Source organism: Tripterygium wilfordii, chromosome 18, assembly GCF_013401445.1.
Source record: "Tripterygium wilfordii isolate XIE 37 chromosome 18, ASM1340144v1, whole genome shotgun sequence".
Lineage (NCBI taxonomy): Eukaryota > Viridiplantae > Streptophyta > Magnoliopsida > Celastrales > Celastraceae > Tripterygium > Tripterygium wilfordii.
In genome coordinates this window covers 13,105,355-13,124,827 of record NC_052249.1, presented here as the reverse complement: position 1 = coordinate 13,124,827, position 19,473 = coordinate 13,105,355, and the positions used below count along the sequence as shown (strand labels likewise).

Genomic DNA, 19,473 nt, shown 5'->3' with positions numbered 1-19,473 from the left:
TATGAAATCCCACAGACCCCAAAATCCCATTAACCCCAAAATCCCATCAACCCCATAATCTCACAAACCCCAAAATACTTGTTGAAGCTTTTGACTTACAATGCGGGATAGCCCAGTGGTGTTTTGATAGAAGATGGGCCTAATGGATTAAGGATACATGTTTTGGGGTTTAAGCCCATTCGACGAACTGTGCCTACTTGCTTGCGGTGAGGGTTTAACTAGGGTTCTTGTCGAGCACTAAGAAACAGAGTCAATAATCAATTCGGAAGAGAAGAAGGTGAATGAATTCCATGTTGAGAAACAAGGCGGTGGCCGAGATGTCGCTGAGATATCTCCGCCAGTCGACTAATAAATCTTACCACTACAACTAATAAAACACACACCAACCTTACCACTACAACTAATAAATCTTCACGTACTTTTTGGGAAAAAGGGATTGGAGAGATTCAAACTCAAGACCTCTATGAAATCCCACAGACCCCAAAATCCCATTAACCCCAAAATCCCATCAACCCCAAAATCCCACAAACCCCAAAATCCCATCAACCCCATAATCTCACAAACCCCAAAATACTTGTTGAAGCTTTTGACTTACAATGCGGGATAGCCCAGTGGTGTTTTGATAGAAGATGGGCCTAATGGATTAAGGATACATGTTTTGGGGTTTAAGCCCATTCGACGAACTGTGCCTACTTGCTTGCGGTGAGGGTTTAACTAGGGTTCTTGTCGAGCACTAAGAAACAGAGTCAATAATCAATTCGGAAGAGAAGAAGGTGAATGAATTCCATGTTGAGAAACAAGGCGGTGGCCGAGATGTCGCTGAGATATCTCCGCCAGTCGACTTCGGCGCTGTCGAATTACCATCTTCACTATGCCGGTCTTTCTTCTCCTATATTCACCACTCAGATCCGCCATCTTCGAACCGGTCGGGATCCCACCATCAGGTTAGTGCTTAAATTCATTCTGCCGACAAATTTTGTTGGGTTGTGTGAAAGGGGTGAGGGATTGTGATCTAATGCCGTTGGTTTTTGTTTTGCAAGCTATGAGATTAAGCCTCCGGCGAATTGGGGAATCCGGATAGTGCCGGAGAAAAAAGCCTATGTGATTGAACGATTCGGAAAATACGTTAAGACTCTCCCTTCCGGAATCCATTTCTTGATCCCTTTGGTCGACCGCATTGCCTATGTTCATTCTTTGAAGGAGGAGGCTATTCCCATCCCCGACCAGTCGGCTATCACCAAAGATAACGTCAGCATATTAATCGATGGTGTTCTTTATGTTAAGGTTTTATTCTTTGTTGTTCAGCTTCCCCTGGCTCAGTTACTCTTTTTGTACAAGATGGATTGATATCACTGTCTCGCTGATTTGCAGATTGTCGACCCTAAACTCGCCTCTTATGGTGTTGAGAATCCCATTTATGCTGTTATTCAGCTTGCCCAGACCACTATGCGTAGTGAGCTTGGTAAGATTACCCTTGACAAGACCTTCGAAGAAAGAGATACCCTCAATGAGAAGATAGTGGTCAGTTTTGGTTATTCAACACCTCAAATATAAATGTCCTCTTTTTTCCACATTTTGCCTCCTCTCCTCTCTTGATTTCGCTTTTGTTTGCGCTTCTTTTTATGTAATCTGACTGCTCGTTAATGATGGATATCAAAGTTTGTCTTTCCTAGACTGAAATTTGTAGTTCGATAGACTCTCTTTTTTTTCTCTTAATTCTCTCGTTGATGATAGAATCTTCTATCCCTGTCTTTTATGGTGGTATGTTACTGAGTGGAATAAAATATTGGTCAAATTTAATGCAGTGATTGAATAGGTGGACGGAAAGATTTAGCTAGTCCGAGTTGCGGAGAAGCTTCAGAGTAAAAATGTACTGGCATAACAGTTGTACTCAATGCCAATAGATGTCATCAGCATTAAGGAGTATAAATTGAAAGCTGTGTCCATTGGTCAAAAAACATCACAATTTCCTCCCAACTAGTTGATACATCACCACTGGTTCCTTTATTGTCATTTACTATCATTAGATCAACGAGAATGATTGCTTTTTCTGAAGTTCAATGCACTTTAGTGATAATGTTTGCTGCGTTTTTATGTCTTTGCCTGCTTCACCTGGGTAGATATTATATTGAAAAGGCTGGAATAGCTTATTGAACAAATTCAGTCACTGCTAACAGTCAAATATGATGTTAAAATAGTGCCAATGCATATAATTTAGGATTTTAAGATTCTTTTAACCAATAGTGGATAGCTTGAGAAAGGATACGTGATAATTGTTTGGAAAATGGAACCATTCATGCAGGAGTCCATTAATGTTGCTGCAAAAGACTGGGGTCTCCAGTGCCTTCGCTACGAAATAAGTGAGCTTTTTCTAAATATACATTTCTTCTATTATTTCCATTTCATGTCATTTAAATGCCTTATTTCCCTTCTCCAGGGGATATATCTCCACCTCGTGGAGTGAGGGCAGCTATGGAGATGCAAGCAGAAGCAGAACGTAAGAAGAGAGCTCAAGTTCTTGAGTCTGAAGGTAATGAAGTAGAGTTTATACTCTATTCTTTTGATTAGGTAAAGCTTCTGAACTCAGCATGTGCAGGTGTTGAAATAGCACATGGCATTTTGTCATCATCTCCAGAACTCGATATGTGCTTCATGCCAGCTCTACCAGTTGATTACCTGTCTCATACATTTTTATGTCCTTTGACATTCAACAGGAGTAAGACAGGCTAACATAAATATTGCTGACGGTAAGAAAAGTTCGGTCATCTTAGCATCAGAGGCTGCAAAGATGGATCAAGTGAACAGAGCGCAAGGTCAGTCATTATTTTGATAAGCATTTGGTGCATAATTATACGAGTTGAATGCGAATGAATGCTGACACAGATCTGTCGAGGTTCAATCAAACAGTTTGTATGCACACTGGAGAAAGTTTACATTTGAGTTAGCAGTTAGCACACTGAAGATGTTGCAAGTGTAGCTCTATAGAGCAATATGCCTTATGAAGTTGCAAATGGGTTGACTTAAGTTTTAGCTAGTGGTACTTGTTTGAATTCTCTTATCGGTCTTGTCACTGTTGATTTTCTTCCATTCTGGTGATTATTGGTGATTATTTATCCTCTGTCCTGTGGACCTATTGCTAATTCAGATTTTTGTTGATTCTAGTCGGCAAGGCATCTCTGCAAACTGTCTTGAATGCTTTTATTTCTATATTCTGGTTGTTTATCTCTTCTTTCCTAGCCATATCTTGATTCTCTTTTAAAAACACTCTCTCCTCAGGTGAGGCGGAAGCCATTGTTGCTAAAGCACAAGCAACAGCAGGAGGACTTATCATGGTGTCAAAGGCCCTGAAAGAAAGTGGGGGTGTAGAGGTAAGTTCTTGACTGACTAACTAAAAAGTATCATATGCTATGCGTATTTCAAACCATTAGTGCTCAGCTCAATATGAAGAATTCTTATAGTTTAGTTTGTTTCTTTCTACTCGAGGAAGGGAGTCAGTATGGATAATTGGTCACTGTATAAACCCGTGAAGTGGAATATTATCTTCCATCTTCTCCCTAATGGGGTCTATTAAATATGCGCATTCTCAAAGGTTCACCTCCCTTCACTGCTCCAACATGACTCTTGGATAAGTGATAGATATGTTATTACTTGTGCTAGTTTAGGGTAGTTTGTCATTTTAGTGGCTTTTAGGGTTAAGCATGAGTGCAATCGTGAGAGGCGGCCATCTTCTTTTTGGGCAAGAAGAAAATTAGGGAGAGACTACCCTCTCGATTCTCGAATGGTAGAACTTGGGAGCCCGACCAAGCTCGAATTGATCATCTTTAGGGCTGTAATTCTCAGTGAATCTTATCAATATATCTCCTATTCCTAGTGTGATTCTATCAATAAGCCTCCTAATCAACGCAACATTTCCTATCCTACCACCCAACACTATACTGCCTCGATAAATTATTTGGAGGAAGAAGTTGGATACATGAAGGTCTGTCATGATAAGGGAGGGCTATCTTCTCCCTAATGGGTCTATTAAATATGCACACTTTCAAAAGGTACATCCCTCACTGCTCCAATGTGACTCTTGGATAAGCCTCCTAATCAACACAACATTTCCTACCACCAAACACTACCCTGCCTTGATAAATTATTTGGAGGAAGAAGTTGGATACATGAAGGTCTGCCATGATATGGTTGTTATAATTGTGGTTTGGACCAATCTGCAGTTATGTGCTAGATGCGATGGAAAGATGAAAATCTGAGTCTTTATATTCAGCCAACTTATGATATGCAATTGCATACTTTCAAATCGGTCATCTGCTGTCAGATGTGTAAGAAGTATGGTAATAGGGTATGCTTCAGTAAAATGAACTTCTCTCGCAGGGCTGGTGGGATCTGAATTTAAGGGAGTGGATACTAGATATTTGTTTCTAACGTTCCTTTCTGGTACCGAAAGGCAAACTTTGAAATAGGGAGTTGAATATCATGATTTGTGTGTGACATTAGTCTGATCAGGAGGCTCAAATGAAATTCTTTTCCATTAGTGTGTGATACATATTGTATATGACGTTGTGACAATTATCTGAGAATGTAAATTTACAATTATGACTCGTTTGGACAATAGAAATCACTTACTCATTTGGAAGGATAAAGTGTAAACGATATGATTGTACACTTGCGTCGGATTTACATTGGAACTCAAGAATGTATCTTTTGTTTGCAGGCAGCTAGTCTAAGGATTGCCGAGCAATACATTCAAGCTTTCAGTAAGATTGCCAAGGAGGTAATGTAGGAACATGGTGAATAAAGTATTTAAGAGTCATGTAGTGGTCTGCCATTAACTAAATATGATTTTCACCTAATTTGGCCTTTCCTTTCTGGACCTTTTCAAACATTTTTCCAGGGCACTACCATGTTGCTTCCCACTGCTGCTGCCAATCCTGCCAACATGATGGCACAAGCTCTCACCATGTACAAAAGCTTGATAGGCAATGTTTCAAAGGATACTATCCCAACAAATTCGTCTCAGGGAGGCCCAAAGGATACCAATCACACCACAGAACCTACAGAAGTGAGTCAGCCAAGTCCGACAATTGAAGATGCAGGTCATCCTAGTGAACCTGTGTTTTCACTTCAGAGGCCGAAGAATGAATAAACTAGATTCCAGCAATACATCATCTGACATAAACAAACTGTGCTAGCATTGTGTTGCTGTGCTCAATGCTTTCATTGTTGGTATAAGATTCTGATTTCTTCTAAACGGGGAAGGGCAAAAATTATTGTGGATGGTACAATTGATAGAAAATGTTATTTTCGTTTGCCTTCGCAGTTTGGAACTTGTCTTGTCAAGGGCATTCAGAATATAGGCTTTGGTAAGGATGAAGAAGGGATTCAAACTTTCCATTTACCTTTTTCATTTGCCAAATTTACTTTTTTGGATTTTGCCATATTTGCTAGTTGACGGTGAAATGGATTAGTTCTATTTATCTGCAATGCTACTTGGGGAAAGTGTGAAGTTTCAGGCAGGTTCGGTAAAACCCTAGAAGTTTTCCGGCTAGTGTTCTTTGTAGGTCAGCAGTCGTGTAGTTTGTTAGGTATGTTTGTATCAACCACGGGATACATCTCTCAGTGTATCCCTGACCATGTATGTATAGCTAGTTTTTCAAGCCCAAGTTTAGTGCATGAACATATTGGTGTATGACCTTTTCAAAAATAGTAAGAAATAAACAACATTAAAGATTTATGAATAAATTCCATCGTTAAACAGTGAATTGGTCATCATGTTGACTGATTCTCTAAGTGGGAAACAACTCATAAACTTTAGGGTTTGTCAATTAAGGGTGTTGGGAGGTGTGGGGGAGGGTTGGGTTCATTTCGAACACTTTTCAACTCTTGACTGTTTGAGAAGTTCGGGATCGTTGGTACAGACATTTTCTAACACCTCCTAACCCAACACCCTCAACACCTCCCAACATAACACCCTAAACGGGCAAACCCTTAGTGATCAAATTGTTATGTTTGAAACATGAGGGACTGAATTGTAACGGATGTTTCATTTGCTGGAATCAATGAATGGCACATGGATTTAGGGTAAAACAGTAGAGCGCGCTCAACAAACCGGGTGTACTTGTCGGGTCCGGTCTCTCTGATTACTTCAATCGTCGGTGAGTGATTCTTTCCCCTTTTCCATCAATTTCTGATTTTATCCTACGTATGATGTTTAGGGTTCATATCTATTTAATTCCCAAATTCTGATCATTTTGCGTTATCGTTGTACATATGCCCTTTCATTTCAATTTTCTGCCTTGATTATCAACTTCGGTAGCTTTGTCATTTGTTGCGTTTTCCTTCGTGTGCTTCATCAGTTTACACGATTGTTGTTTCCCAAGACATGATGGGTCTTGGATCTTATGGTGGTGGAGGATTTCCCCCTTCGTCATCTTCAAATTTATCAGCTCTAGCTCCATCTTTTACGGTTGATCAGTTCCTACCAAAACCCAATTCAGGCCCACCTTTGGATTTGACTCGATCACCCTCTACCTCTCCCGTCTATCCTTCTATGCATGATTGGGTGGCTTCTCATTACACTCCCTATTCAAGATCCGATCCTTTCACCAACCCCAGCTCCCCATTCGATTCAACCCCATCATCTGATCCTTATGCATATCCAGGAACGCAGGTATATGACTTATCCAGCGCCTATGCGCACTCTCTGTACCCTGCTTCACCCGGCGCATTATTGTTTAATAAAGGTTCCACTATACCTAGTGAAGCCAAACCACATTATCCCTCATATGTCCCGCCCGAAACCCATAACTATAGTCCCTTTGTCTCCCACCATCTGCATATTTATGACTTGCCATCGGCTTCTTCCGTTGGCAACATGAATGGGCATGATCACTGTGCTCAAAGTTTGCCCAATACAAAATTTATGCAAGTGCCGTTTCCTGATGGATCTTGGGAGGGATTGGTGGATTTGAACCAGGGTGAGCCGGGCAGACTTACTGGGCGTATCTCAAAAGAGATGAATTCATCTGGTTCATCCTTTTACAAGAATCATACGAAGCAAGGTATAACTTTCCTCCTGCTTTGTCATGAATATCATGATGAACTGTGAATTTCTAAATTAGCAAATTAAATTTTAGCGAGCATGCCTGTGTGTGTATGCTACCCTGTTTTTTTATGTTTAGATGGTTCGTCCTTACTTTGTTAGTTTGGCCTTATTTTGTGCTATTTCAGTTTTGCATTCGTTATAGCAGCATGTCAGTTAACTTTGATTTTGAAATTCCCCACTTTCACCTATTTCCTAAACTAAAACCATCCTCACCTAAGTCCATCTGTCACTAAACTAGATACTTTAGGTTGTATTCATGAATCGTTTGAAAGATGTATTATTTTTTAGAAAATTTTATAGAATGATGGAAAACCAAAGTAAAGGCAAATGTTATTGGCGACGAGGACATCTTATCTTTCATCCTTGATTAACATTATTTTTATTTGCAGTAGTTCATGCATCCGAGGGTGAGATAAGTTGTCAATTTGCCCATCTTAGTAATATTCATGGTGCAGCGAAGGAGAAGCAGATTGAGTCTGCAAGTAGGGAACAAAGTGATGATAAATCCTTCCTTGGAAAACAGCCTTTGTTCATGCCCTTGGATCATTCAGCAGAATCAGTCTCTGGATCCACTTTGCTACTTCCTGAAAATTATCCTCAGGCACCTTCTCTTGCTGTTAATTCCTGGAGCTACAGAATGCGAAACGCTGATTCATTTACAGAATTCATGGGACAGCATGGTACTCATCTGAATGACGATACATCAGTCGTGAAGTCATCTACTGGTCTCAATGTTAGGCCTTCATGTATTGACAGCTATTCTATAGCACACATTCCTGGTTCGTCTAAAAATGTGAATATTGGTGCAGCTCACACAGAAGTTGCTAACAGTGATCCCTCAATTGTGAAAGAGCCCTGTCCCTTTGTGAAACCTGAAGGCAAAGTCCATAATAATGCTCAACCACTCTGGTCTTATTTGAAACAAAATAACCAGAGCTATGCAGAAACATCCTCAGCTAAAGAACTTAAGTCGAGCAACTATTCTGATTTGCAGGAGGATTTCTTTCATTCTTACATTGCAAAATCTGGAGTTCTAAAGTTTAATATATGTAAAAATGGGTCAGATATGACAGTTGATGATAGCAAATCCATCAACACTGCTGCTGCTCATAGTTCCTCTGAGATTTTGGATCCTTACAACCCTGTTGTGGACTTGCCATGCTGGAAAGAAGCTTCACTTTCTAGTTTTTCTCTCCTTGATACTTCTGAGGCTATGTCTAAAGAGTGTAAGGAAGAAATAGGCACCTGCAAAGGTTCTGATCTTCAAGGGCCTAAAAGACTCCCTCCCAGTGCTGATGATGCTGCGAATGCTTTTTCTCATAGATCAACCAAAAGATCAGTGTGCCATGTAAATGAAAATCCCAGAAATCGTTTAGCATATTCTCTGAAGAGGCATTCAGATGTTAGTTTGCTCTTTACTGAGAATGGAATTGCTGATACTATGAAAGATAACTATAACTCCAACCATGCAAAACCAAGCTGTGCCCATACACATCCCTGTTTTGAGGACACCAGTGAACCAAGGAAAGAATTTCTCCCGTGCAGCAAGTCAGTAGATGATTCTGATTATGTGTCTAGTCACCTCATGCAGCATGTACCTGGAGAAATTAAATTGACGTCTGGAATACATGCACCAGCTGATGTTGCGAATGATGAGATTCTTGTTGGTTATGCTCGAGAAGACAATGGTTCATCTCATGTGGCATTACATGCTTCTGAGAATGTCTCGTGTTCGACTTCTCCTGTTGCAAATGCTCCTTCTGAGCTTAACCTTTCCAGATTGTGTGATGAAGAATCATATAAGGAACTGTATGTCCAGACACTGGTCAATTCTATGGTTAATTTTTCAGAATTACTACTGCTGCACTGTTCGATTGATGCATGTCACCTGAGGGAACAACATCACAAGGCCCTCAAAACTGTGATGAACAACCTGGGTAAATGTATACCAAAAAATGCTCAGCACATGGAGTCTACTGGAGAATCAATGGTTACTGAGCAAGCCACTTCTAAATTTTTTGGGGAGCTGCCTGAATTTCAGAAGGTATGCCATTTTCATTCCATTAAGTATGTCAGTTGCGAGACTCAGCCCTTAGACTGGTAAGAAGCAATATCCTCAAATAGTGGAGATTTTGAACTGTGAAGTTTTTTTCTTTAATCATGGAGAAGACATTAGAATTCATTATCTAGTATTCTGAAGTTTTTCTTTCTCATAATTAATTATTTATTTATTTATATTTTAAAAAATTTAATTGGTTTCAGTGATGCCAGTAATGGCTATCATAGTGTCATCCGTGCAATGATGCTTATACGCTTAAAATTTTATAGGATAGAGTTTGTATGATTTGTTTTAAGCTGAAATATATGTACTTCAGGGGATTAGTGCGGAGAGGCCAATGGTTTTAGAGGCAACTGCTACTGATTTTCTGAGTCAGCTGGACCCTCAGCTTATCCAAAAGGAAGAGAAATGCTACTTTGTGCCTAATAAGAAAAAAGAGAAACACTCGGATTTTGTTTCTGTAAGGGGTGATGCAGATGTGGCAAATCATGTTAATATGACCCAGGTATTTTTTCTGGTTCTTTCACTGGATCAGGATAGATTATTCCCAGTTCTTTTTTATGACTGGAGCATGAAAAATAGAATTCGTGAAAGGACTCAACTTCTGTACGATGAGTAATATGCAGGCTATAAAGAAGGTCCTTAGTGAGTGTTTTCATGAAAAGGAAGGAAAGGACGAGCAAGTTCTCTTATATAAGAATCTGTGGCTTGAGGCGGAAGCTTCATTATGTTCCCTTAATTGTATATCTCGCTTTAATCGCATTAAAACCGAGGTGGAGAAATGCAACTTTCTTGAATCAAAAGGTTATAAGATCCCACTCGCCTTTTTTAACTTGAGAGATTGTGTTTCTAACTTCTATCTATTTTCCTCATCTACTATTCTTCTGCTTCTTATTTGTCAGAAAATGCATGCACGGAGAAATTGCCAAATTATCAGGTTTATCTTGATCCAGCTACAGTTAATACTTCAGCACCTCAGGCTCAGGATGGCCCAACAATGAATCGTTCCCCTGTCATTAGCACAAGCAGCCATACAGATGATGTTATGGCTAGATTTTTCATCTTAAAATCACGGAATGGCCACTCTGATTCCATGAAAATCCCAGATGAAATAGAATCAAGCTTTCAGGATTCCCCACATTTGAACATTGTTGACAAATTGGCTTCTGAAGTTAAAGATGACACAAGCAACACTGCAGATGATATTCTTGCCAGATTCCGAGTCATAAAATCCCATGTCGAACAGTCTAATTCTATGAACATCACAGTTGCAGAAAAACTAGCAAGCTCCATAGTTTCTCCTGGTCTAAACGAGTTTGAAAATTTTGGACTGGATGTGAAGGATAGCCTGAGCTCTGCTATATCCATCCAGGGTTATCCCATTCCTAGCCAGACCAGCCATGAAGATGATGTTGAGGTTTCTGTCATGTCCAGATTCGATCTTCTGAAATGTCGTGTTGACAATTCGAGTTCCATGGACATGGAAAATGTGATAAGGCATTGGCCTTTTATTAAAGACATGTCCGACTTAGAAATTGAAGCAGTATTGCAGGATGATGCCACCAACTTTACTAAAGACACGTCAACTTCAAAAGGGTTCTCTCTACAGGTAAAGGATGACCATGTTATTCAACCATCTAGTACAAGCGAACTCGGAGATCAACTTCCTGCTGGTTGGTATGATGGCTGTTCGTCAGACTGGGAACTTGTATTGCAAGAGTAGCTTGCATGCCTGTGCAATTGAACCTCGGGTTGGGTCCTGAATGCTCCTTAGCTTGTGAATGGTGCATCTTTCGAATATAAGGTATTATATTAGACCGGGACAGGCATTGTGGATTGCTGTTAGCTTGTTACCCTCTTTGAATTTTTAAGATCTTTTAAGCTGGATTTTTGTTTATGACTTTATGCTTTCTTTAAATACTGATTATTATAGCTCGCCCTCCCAAAATGGCTAACCCCAACAGATTCAATACCGGATAATGCTTGAGACCCTCAAAAAGTGATCCCAAAAGACCCTCATTTAATATGAAGTGTTAGATGTGAAGTGTGTCCTCTCTGTGTATTTTTAATCAATGTCTATTTTAATGTCACATAGATTTAGGGGACTTTTGGGGGTCAAATTTTGAGGGTTTCTAGCATGATTCTTCAATACCCTATTGTTTTTGTTCAATCTATTTGTGCCTATGATTGACATCCGTCTTACTGAACCCAATCCCAAAAGCATGAGAAATCCCCACACTTGTCTTTCTTTTTTAGTCCTAATATCCCTCCCGCACGGCGACATGGGAACATAAAAAGGAGTATCAATTTCTTCCAAGATGATGAAAGTCTGTCTTTGTCGTCGGGAAGCAAAAGAGAACTTCCATAAAGCTTCCACAAACTCTCATTAAGTTATCAAATGCACCTCGCTTCTTTTTTTTAGTATTAAATGTTACTAAGATTTTCTTTTTTTTGAAGAGGTCAAAAATATGGGCTGCACAGTTAGCTTCTCTTTTGACACGATTGATTGACTAGCTTACAAATCGCAACAACAAACGTCTGATTTCCATCACTACTGAACGCCATGCAGTCAAATGCGATTCCCCACCTCTGATGGCATCAACTATTATGGCTGAATCACCTTCCAGCAACAAATGATTAGACCGCAAATCTCCGGCCAATTGAACCGCTTGTAAAGCTCCCAATGCCTCAGCTAGAGTCGACTCAATACATGTCTGTCTCAACAAGGTGCTGCATGCCACCACATCTCCGCCATCATTCCGAAAGACCACCCAAAGCCCAGTACGTTTTGATCGAGCCTCCACAGCTGCATCCCAATTGGGAATTCGACTTGACCACCCCATCAGTCTAGCCCCATATAGAAAATGAACGTCGAGGACGGGTATAGCAAATGGTTACACAGCATAGAAAAAATGCTCATGTCAACAAACAAAGTTCAAGGAATTTCGAAATCAGTGGCAGCACAAAGGCTGGACTGGAAAAGGCAAGGAGTTATTCCGGGTGCTGGCATTTACAGCTACAGATAGCAGGGAAATAGCAAGAGGCCATAGCAGAGGCAATGACAAAACATAGCTCAACCAACCTTAAATGTTAGACTTACAAACACTAATTTTTCCCCCATAAGGTTAAACACCGAAAGAAATGGGTACTCTTTCTTGTATTGATAAAACTTCAAACCAATATAAGAAATGAGACTATTTCCCCATCACTTTGCAACATACAACATGGGTTTGGGGACAGAGCATACACATAGTGCAATTAGTTAATGGAGACTACAAGAAATCCAAAATGGAAATACCTGACATGAATAACTTGTCATCCTCGCAAGACAATATTGTCATAAATTAGATATTAGATTTTTTTTAAAAACAAAAAAGGTTTAGTTAGCCACCTCATAGAGGTGAGCCAGCAAGATTGTGGAAACTAAATTCTGACATCAATTAAATTCATCAACAAAATGGCAGACCATCCAAACCATCTAAGTATAAATGGCAGACCATACAAACCATCTAAGTAGTAAGCTCCATGATAGCACTGACAATGTCCCCATTGCTAGCCTTGAGAGCTTTGACGGCTTTGTTCCTTGACACACCTGCCTGTGTCATCACCAAATCAATGTCCCTTGGCTCTACACCAGTGTCATCGATTTCTTCCTCTTCCTCATCCCCCGTCGCTCCAAGACCAGCAGCAGCAGCAACCTCTGGTTTTCCCATCAGGGATCCCATATCTGGCATCCTGAATTGCTGGGCAGCTTGTGCCTGCAGCTGAGAACTCAAGTCCTCCATCTTAGCCTCCCCAAATATGACATATGTCTCAGCATTCGGACTCTTGAAGACATCAGGTTTTGAAATGAAAAACAGTATCTGAAAAAGCAGATGGAGTTTCCATAAATTACCATTAATTACACAGGAGAATACACAGAAAAGAAAAATCAGATGAAGGCTTACATTTTTAGTCCTCTTGATGGTAACCCTGGTAACACCAGTAACAGGTTTCATGCCCAGCTTCAACATTGCCTTGCGACTTTTCTTCTCACTTCTGCTTTGCTTTGAGCTCTCATTTGCTCCTGCAACTCATTCTCAAATCAAACTATCATGAAGTGCCACAGAGACTACGTTCATCCTAATTAAAATCATTTGTGCTGCATTTTTGCAAACATAAACTGAGACTGAGAGTAATATAATTATAAACATTGCCAATATAGAACCAAAAACTCAAAACCATCTTAAACTGAGAAACTCATTCAGGAAGCAGCTACTACTCCCTTGGTAGTGAACAATGAAAAAAACAAAGCAAGCAAATACAAAATAAGATGCAACTATAAATTACACAATAAAAAATACTAGTGATTTCAGAATTTACACGATTAGAGAGAGAGAAAAATTCGACATCCTTCTAATGCTGCTTCTCGAGAACAACAGACCCCTAAAAACTAACTCCACCATTGTTTGTTCTATTCTTGGACGTAAAGATCATGGCTTCTTGATCAATTCAATTGAGTACATAGACAAGAGAAGCACGGTTTTTCCTACACATGCATCTTAATCCAAACAGACCCCAAATCAACATAATGGCAGTCGCTAAAATCGTCCCGCAAATATTATCCGGTCAGAAAAAAAAGAGTACCGTGATAAATCCAGATTTCAAAATAGAAAAAGTCGAACGAAATAAAGATGCTAGGTACCTTGAGTGCCATCTTCCTTCTCGTCCTCGTCATCGTCATCGTCATCGTCATCGTCGTCTTCGTCCTTCTCGTCGTCCTTTACGTCCTCGACCACGGGCTCATCCGGCTGCAACAATAAAAAAAAATCAAGGAAGATATATTGAAATAGGTAAGTAAGTTTAGATATGAAATATTGAATCAGACCCGAGGCTTCTTCAGGGACTCTTCAGTGGAGGGTGTCTGCTCTATCTCCGGCTCGGTGGCCTCAATAACGGGACCTGGTGACATTCCTCCTCTCTCTTTCTCCGTTAGCGCTGCTTCACAAGAAAGAGAAGCTGAGGATTAAGAGCGGCAGTGCTGAACTGCTGATAAGGGTAGCACTCAATTGGGTATACCGGTATAATACGTGTTTCAGCACGTTGGCCCATACATAAGATGTCTCGGCCCAGTTCTTGTAAACGAAGTAGGCATAATTGGTAGTTTGTTAATGGTTACGCTGGCCCAGTTTTTACTTTTGGTGCGAGATTCATTTGCTTACCTAGATAGGCCCAAATTTCGGCCCAAGACAATAAACTAAATAGGAGCTAATTAAGTAATAGTATTACTGGGAAACATATGAAAAGGATCTAGTTAAGATAAAGTGCCACAAATCGAAAAATTTAGGGAAAAAAAATTGTTTTATCAGTCAAAATCCTATACCTCTACACCCATAAAGGTGTTGGAACCATAGGATCACCCACATAAGATACAATTCTAAGGGATTCTCAATAAGACTTGTGGACAATATCTTTGTAAGGGTAGAAAACCCTTTAAAAGATCGAAAATTCTAAATTTTCATACAACTATTTATCTGTAAGTATCCACAATCAAGCAAGCTGAAAATAATAAGAGCCTGCAATAGTGTAATAAAGGCTGAAACAACGTAATAAGAGGTTGAAACAATGTAATAAAGGTCGGTGCACAACAATCAAAATCGCAAGAAAATCCCCGACTTGTTTAGCTTGCCACAAACAGTTTGGACGCTCATATTAAAGTAATGTGAAAGAAGTCTGGTTCATTGAGAAAATAATATAATAGGTGGTCGAGATAATGTAATAAGAGGCCGAAATATTGTAACAAACATTCATTATTTCAGATAGTGTAACAAAGTATGACTAGGCAAAAAATATCTACAATGAGTCTTGTTGGAAAGTGTTTTACAAGTTGATTCCAAATATGTAATTTTTTTCGAAATCTAACATGTATTTTGAGAAATTAAATGCTTTGAAATTTTGGTTAAGAAAAGAAAAGGTAATTATGAATACTTAGAGATGTTTGGTTATGCACAATAAGTATTAATAAAAATTTTCTATGGTACTGGAGAATTGAATATGTAATTTTTTTTCGAAATCTAACATGTATTTTGAGAGATAAAATATTATGAAATTTCGGTTAAGAAAATAAAAGATAATTATGAATACTTAGGGATGTTTAGTTACGTACAATAAGTATTACTAAAAAATTTCTATGATACTGGAGAACCGGTTCGGTTCATTGTTTTAATTAAAAAAAATTAAAATTTACTTTTTTGAAGGGTTTGAACTCATAACCTCTCATTCAAAATACAAATGCTCTAACCAACTAATCTATGGGACTTTGTTCGTTTAAAATAATACTTTAATTGAATATATGATATTTCATAAAAGTTTCCAAATGTATGCTTTAATTGAACTCATAAGAGCACACAAAAGACATTGTCTCAATTGCACCTATGCTCCTTTGGTTATGGAGAAAGTTATTCCGATTGTTCCATATAGCCCAAGCAGAACAAATAAAAAGACAGGCCTTCGAGGGGGGTTGATGGAGTAAAATCTCCCCCAACTAGTCCAAGAAATTAAGTTTACAGCCACGGGCACTATACTCCTCCAGGAAACCCAGCAACCACACTTCCTTTGCCTTTCGACAATGGATCAAAGCATGTGAATTATCCTCAAAAGGGCCACCACATAAACAACAATCCAAGCCTTGGCAAATCTTTCTACGATGCAGATGAGCCAAAGAAGGGAGCAAATCCCGCGTAGCACGCCGCGCAAAATGTTTTATCTTGCTTGGGATCACTAGCTTTCACAACAGAGTCCAAGGATAGGAGCATATATCAGAGGAGGAAGATCCCATACCAGAGATTTCAGCTTTCAACTCCTGAGCCACATGGTAAGCAGATTTTACCAAAAATCTTCCTTTGCTATCCCAATGCCATAAAATACGGTCTAGAACATGGAAAGGGCTTAGAGGAATAGAGAGAATTAACTCCACATATGAGGGAATGAAGCTATTTCGAACTCGGTCAATATCCCATGAACGAGTGGCTTGGTCAATATCCCATGACCTGAGCAATTTTAGAGGAAAGCAAAAAAGCAATCTCTATCCCTATTCTCTAGCTAGCTAGCCTATCTAGGTAAAGTACGTTCTAAGATCCAGGGTACATAAATTGAAATCGAAGTTATGGGGTTGGTTCTACTGGTCGGTTAATGTCCAAGTATCTATTGGATATTATTGTTCCATCTCCTACACAATAGTTACGACTCACCGTCAATTGCAAGCCCATTTAACCCAGCAGTTCCTTGATTATATATATGTGGTAGGGCAATAGGGCATCCCCTCCATACAGTATGGTCCTTTGCTGATCATATCTTCTTATCAATATACACTTGTCACCTCTTGGCCATAAATTATAGCAAGTCCAACCCATTACTCATTTTTAGTAACAGTTTCTTCTATTTTAAGTAAAAAGTAGTTTTAGGTTATCAATTTCTAACATCCTTCCAATCACATACCTCATTTTAACATCACATCAAATATTTTAATATTTTTCAACATAACTACTTTTAACTATTTTCAACTTTAACTTATTATAACAAATATAATTAATTTTGTTTTAATTTTAATAATTTCATCATTATAATTAATATAAATTAACTTTGATATTCTATATGAATATATTTTTGTATTATTATTTCGAAATTATTATTTTTAAAAAATAATAATTAAAGTGTTAATTAATCACCACCACATCTCTCGAATACCAAAAATTTAATTACCATCATGCATTTTAGCTACCGTTCCTTGATTTATTCGTCACCACATATTTCATTTAATTATCACCACACATTTCAATTATCATTCCATGATTTATTCACGGTCACATATTTCAGATACTTCACGGTCACATATTTCAGATACCATTAAAACATTTATTCACCACCACATATTTCATTTAATAACCACCACACATTTCATATACCATTCTATGGTTTATTCAACAAAGGCAGAGGAAGCACAACATGTAAACCAATGCAGAGGAAGCAAAAATTGCTTATAAGAACAATCAGCAGATTAACAATCAACAGATTCCATGATTGATAGTGAGACAAATAATAAAGGAATTGCTTATTGATAAATATTAATACCTTATCTTGTTTAGTCACTCCACTATGTTGTCTTCTATCTATTTTCGCAAAATGTCCACAAAATTTGTTAACTTCTCTTTGTAAAGTACTCCAACGATTCTACAACGAGACTTTGGTTCGGACGATATTCGCATCTTGTTTGTTTTCATTGTAGTAATTTTCAATCCTTTCCTAATAGGCGTCTAGTGTTTGTTGGTTTCCTTGCACCGGATCTAAGCTAGTGTTAATATATGCGGAAATGAGCAATAAATCATCCTCAATTGCAAAGTTGGTTCCCTGTTGACCCCTCATAGCAATGGAAGGGGTATTGGTGAATTGAGGCACGGTAGGACTATCCTCATTAGGGTCACTATGCTCATTGGTAAGAAAGAGATCGTCGATGGTTGATCCTCCACTTAAAAGACTTGTGCAATAAACGTTGTTTTGTGAATCCATCTATGAAGAATAATGCAAGACAAAGAAATATGCATCAAAGGAAAAAATTCAAAGATGGTTATACCATTTTTCATAGGTCTCCGGAAATCAAAATAAGTTAACTCTCAACTCATAAAAGATAACAGTTTGTGTGACAATAAATATCAATAACAAAACACCGAAATTGTCTACTCTTGAACAATCAACCTAAAGACCAAAACTACAAACTCATTGTCCATTATAACACAGGGTCGAGAAACATTGTTCACTCTTAGGGTGCGTTTGGTATGGGGGTAGAATTTGGGGGTATGATTTGTTACCCATGTAAATGTTACTAGGGTAATAATAGTTATGGAGAATAATTGTTACCATTGTTTGGTAAAGAAGGGTAAAATTTACCCAAACATTCATTACTCTTGTTTGTTACGGCTATACGTTACTGGTGTAATACCATTACCCTTGTTTGTTATTATTGTAATGAACCAAACTAGAAAAAAGTATGATCATGTTTTTTTTTTTTATTATTGTTACGACTATCATGTATCAAAATTTAAAAAATATAGATACATATGCATATATATATATATACACACACACAGAGGTAGACATATATATAATTTTCTAGTGTGAAATTCTTCTCGTTGGAGCTTATTTTCAATTACCATGTGTGAGGAGAATAGGAGATAGCCTGGTTGGTCTGGTTGTCTGCCCAAGACCTTGAGGTTCAGGGTTCTATTCTCATCAGGGGGGTTTGAAATTTGGGTAGTTTTCCATCCGCTGTGGTGGCCTTCATGCCCCTCGGGCATGGCTTAACGTGTGTGTGGCCTGTGGGCCTTTCAAAAAAAAAAAATACCATGTGTGAGGAGTTTTTTGGGGATTTAATTAAGGGTTTTAGGGTTTATGTATAAAAAAGTAATAGAGTAAAACTGCCAATTACTTTTTATTACCCAGGTCCCCACACCAGTAAACTTTATGTATAAAAAATAAGCTCAATTACTAAAATTTATTACAGTAGTAAAAATTATACTAATATAACAAACACAAGTAAACTTAAAATTTAATTACCCTTGTAACCATTACACCCCATTACCCATCTACCAAACGCACCATTAGGTGTAATACCTCACACACAATAATCAAACAAATTTAACACATTATTTCAATGGATAACCTAAGCCTTTGGATCAGTAAAATGCACTCTTTGTGTTGACCAAACAACTCCATAACATAGACAGTTTACAATCCCTAAACCCTTATTTTATCCAAAGATGTTTAATACTTCTGACCCTCTCTATAAGGAGTATCTGATCCAATTCCCAACAATTTTCCAACGCCAGGACAACCTCGCATTTTCAATTCCAAATTTTTTTTCCTTTATAAAAAAATAATGAAATAACTCTAATGTTACCTTCGTCATTGCCACCATAGCATCCGCAACCATCGCATTAGCACCTCCCTAACGAGAAATATTCAGTGGGAAGCAAACACCACGTCATCATCTGACATGGTGTGCATGTCCCATTGATCAATTGACATTTGGTCACTAAAGGCTCCACCCAAAATTTCAACTTCCCGCTTAGGATTTAGGTTTTTTGATATTTTATTTTATTTCAGCTCATAATTTTTTTTATCTAAAAAGCCAAAGAGACAAAAAAACACACACCATATCCATTCCATTGTTGTCTCTTGTCAGCCTCATTCTCCGTCTGCCGTCAAATCGGAACAATCCAACCCATTGTCGACGTTATTAATGGATTGCATTGATGTAGTTTGCAAATGAAACAAA

At 38.5% G+C, this 19,473-nt stretch overlaps 3 protein-coding genes across 6 annotated transcripts; 2 read left to right on the top strand and 1 right to left on the bottom strand.

Moving 5' to 3' along the window:
• Positions 1–680: 680 nt before the first annotated feature.
• LOC119984417 (stomatin-like protein 2, mitochondrial) lies at positions 681–5,407 on the top strand. 2 transcript variants are annotated; one of them, XM_038828347.1, is made up of 9 exons: positions 681–944; positions 1,041–1,248; positions 1,372–1,521; positions 2,303–2,360; positions 2,438–2,530; positions 2,715–2,813; positions 3,277–3,368; positions 4,715–4,774; positions 4,895–5,407. In XM_038828347.1, exons 1-9 carry the CDS (start codon positions 778–780, stop codon positions 5,144–5,146), a joined length of 1,179 nt encoding a protein of 392 aa, XP_038684275.1. In that variant the 5' UTR covers positions 681–777; the 3' UTR covers positions 5,147–5,407. The 2 variants fall into 2 exon arrangements, with proteins under 2 accessions (XP_038684275.1, XP_038684274.1); XM_038828346.1 differs by having other exon boundaries at positions 1,041–1,284.
• Positions 5,408–5,845: 438 nt separating this feature from the next.
• LOC119984416 lies at positions 5,846–11,096 on the top strand. 3 transcript variants are annotated; one of them, XM_038828343.1, is made up of 6 exons: positions 5,846–6,155; positions 6,357–7,061; positions 7,495–9,149; positions 9,481–9,669; positions 9,791–9,968; positions 10,067–11,096. In XM_038828343.1, exons 2-6 carry the CDS (start codon positions 6,383–6,385, stop codon positions 10,885–10,887), a joined length of 3,522 nt encoding a protein of 1,173 aa, XP_038684271.1. In that variant the 5' UTR covers positions 5,846–6,155; positions 6,357–6,382; the 3' UTR covers positions 10,888–11,096. The 3 variants fall into 3 exon arrangements, with proteins under 3 accessions (XP_038684271.1, XP_038684273.1, XP_038684272.1); XM_038828345.1 differs by having other exon boundaries at positions 5,846–7,061; positions 7,561–9,149; XM_038828344.1 differs by having other exon boundaries at positions 5,846–7,061; positions 7,498–9,149.
• Positions 11,097–12,450: 1,354 nt separating this feature from the next.
• On the bottom strand, positions 12,451–14,209 carry LOC119984418 (nascent polypeptide-associated complex subunit alpha-like protein 2). Its single transcript, XM_038828348.1, has 4 exons — positions 14,032–14,209; positions 13,849–13,954; positions 13,112–13,230; positions 12,451–13,027 (listed from the first exon to the last, which is right to left on the bottom strand). The coding sequence occupies exons 1-4, from the start codon at positions 14,113–14,115 to the stop codon at positions 12,674–12,676; spliced, it is 663 nt and encodes a 220-aa protein (XP_038684276.1). The 5' UTR covers positions 14,116–14,209; the 3' UTR covers positions 12,451–12,673.
• Positions 14,210–19,473: the final 5,264 nt, after the last annotated feature.

Excerpts from the sequence above, each read along its gene's own strand:
- LOC119984417 (XM_038828346.1), top strand. The coding sequence starts at position 778 with ATGAATTCCATGTTGAGAAACAAGGCGGTGGCCGAGATGTCGCTGAGA. Across the intron at positions 1,522-2,302 it reads CCCTCAATGAGAAGATAGTG|GAGTCCATTAATGTTGCTGC; the intron begins GTCAGTTTTGGT and ends CCATTCATGCAG. Across the intron at positions 3,369-4,714 it reads AAGAAAGTGGGGGTGTAGAG|GCAGCTAGTCTAAGGATTGC; the intron begins GTAAGTTCTTGA and ends TTTTGTTTGCAG.
- LOC119984416 (XM_038828343.1), top strand. The coding sequence starts at position 6,383 with ATGATGGGTCTTGGATCTTATGGTGGTGGAGGATTTCCCCCTTCGTCA. Across the intron at positions 7,062-7,494 it reads CAAGAATCATACGAAGCAAG|TAGTTCATGCATCCGAGGGT; the intron begins GTATAACTTTCC and ends TTTTATTTGCAG. Across the intron at positions 9,969-10,066 it reads CAACTTTCTTGAATCAAAAG|AAAATGCATGCACGGAGAAA; the intron begins GTTATAAGATCC and ends CTTATTTGTCAG.
- LOC119984418 (XM_038828348.1), bottom strand. The coding sequence starts at position 14,115 with ATGTCACCAGGTCCCGTTATTGAGGCCACCGAGCCGGAGATAGAGCAG. Across the intron at positions 13,955-14,031 it reads AGTCCCTGAAGAAGCCTCGG|CCGGATGAGCCCGTGGTCGA; the intron begins GTCTGATTCAAT and ends TTATTGTTGCAG. Across the intron at positions 13,231-13,848 it reads GAAGGAAGATGGCACTCAAG|GAGCAAATGAGAGCTCAAAG; the intron begins GTACCTAGCATC and ends AATGAGTTGCAG.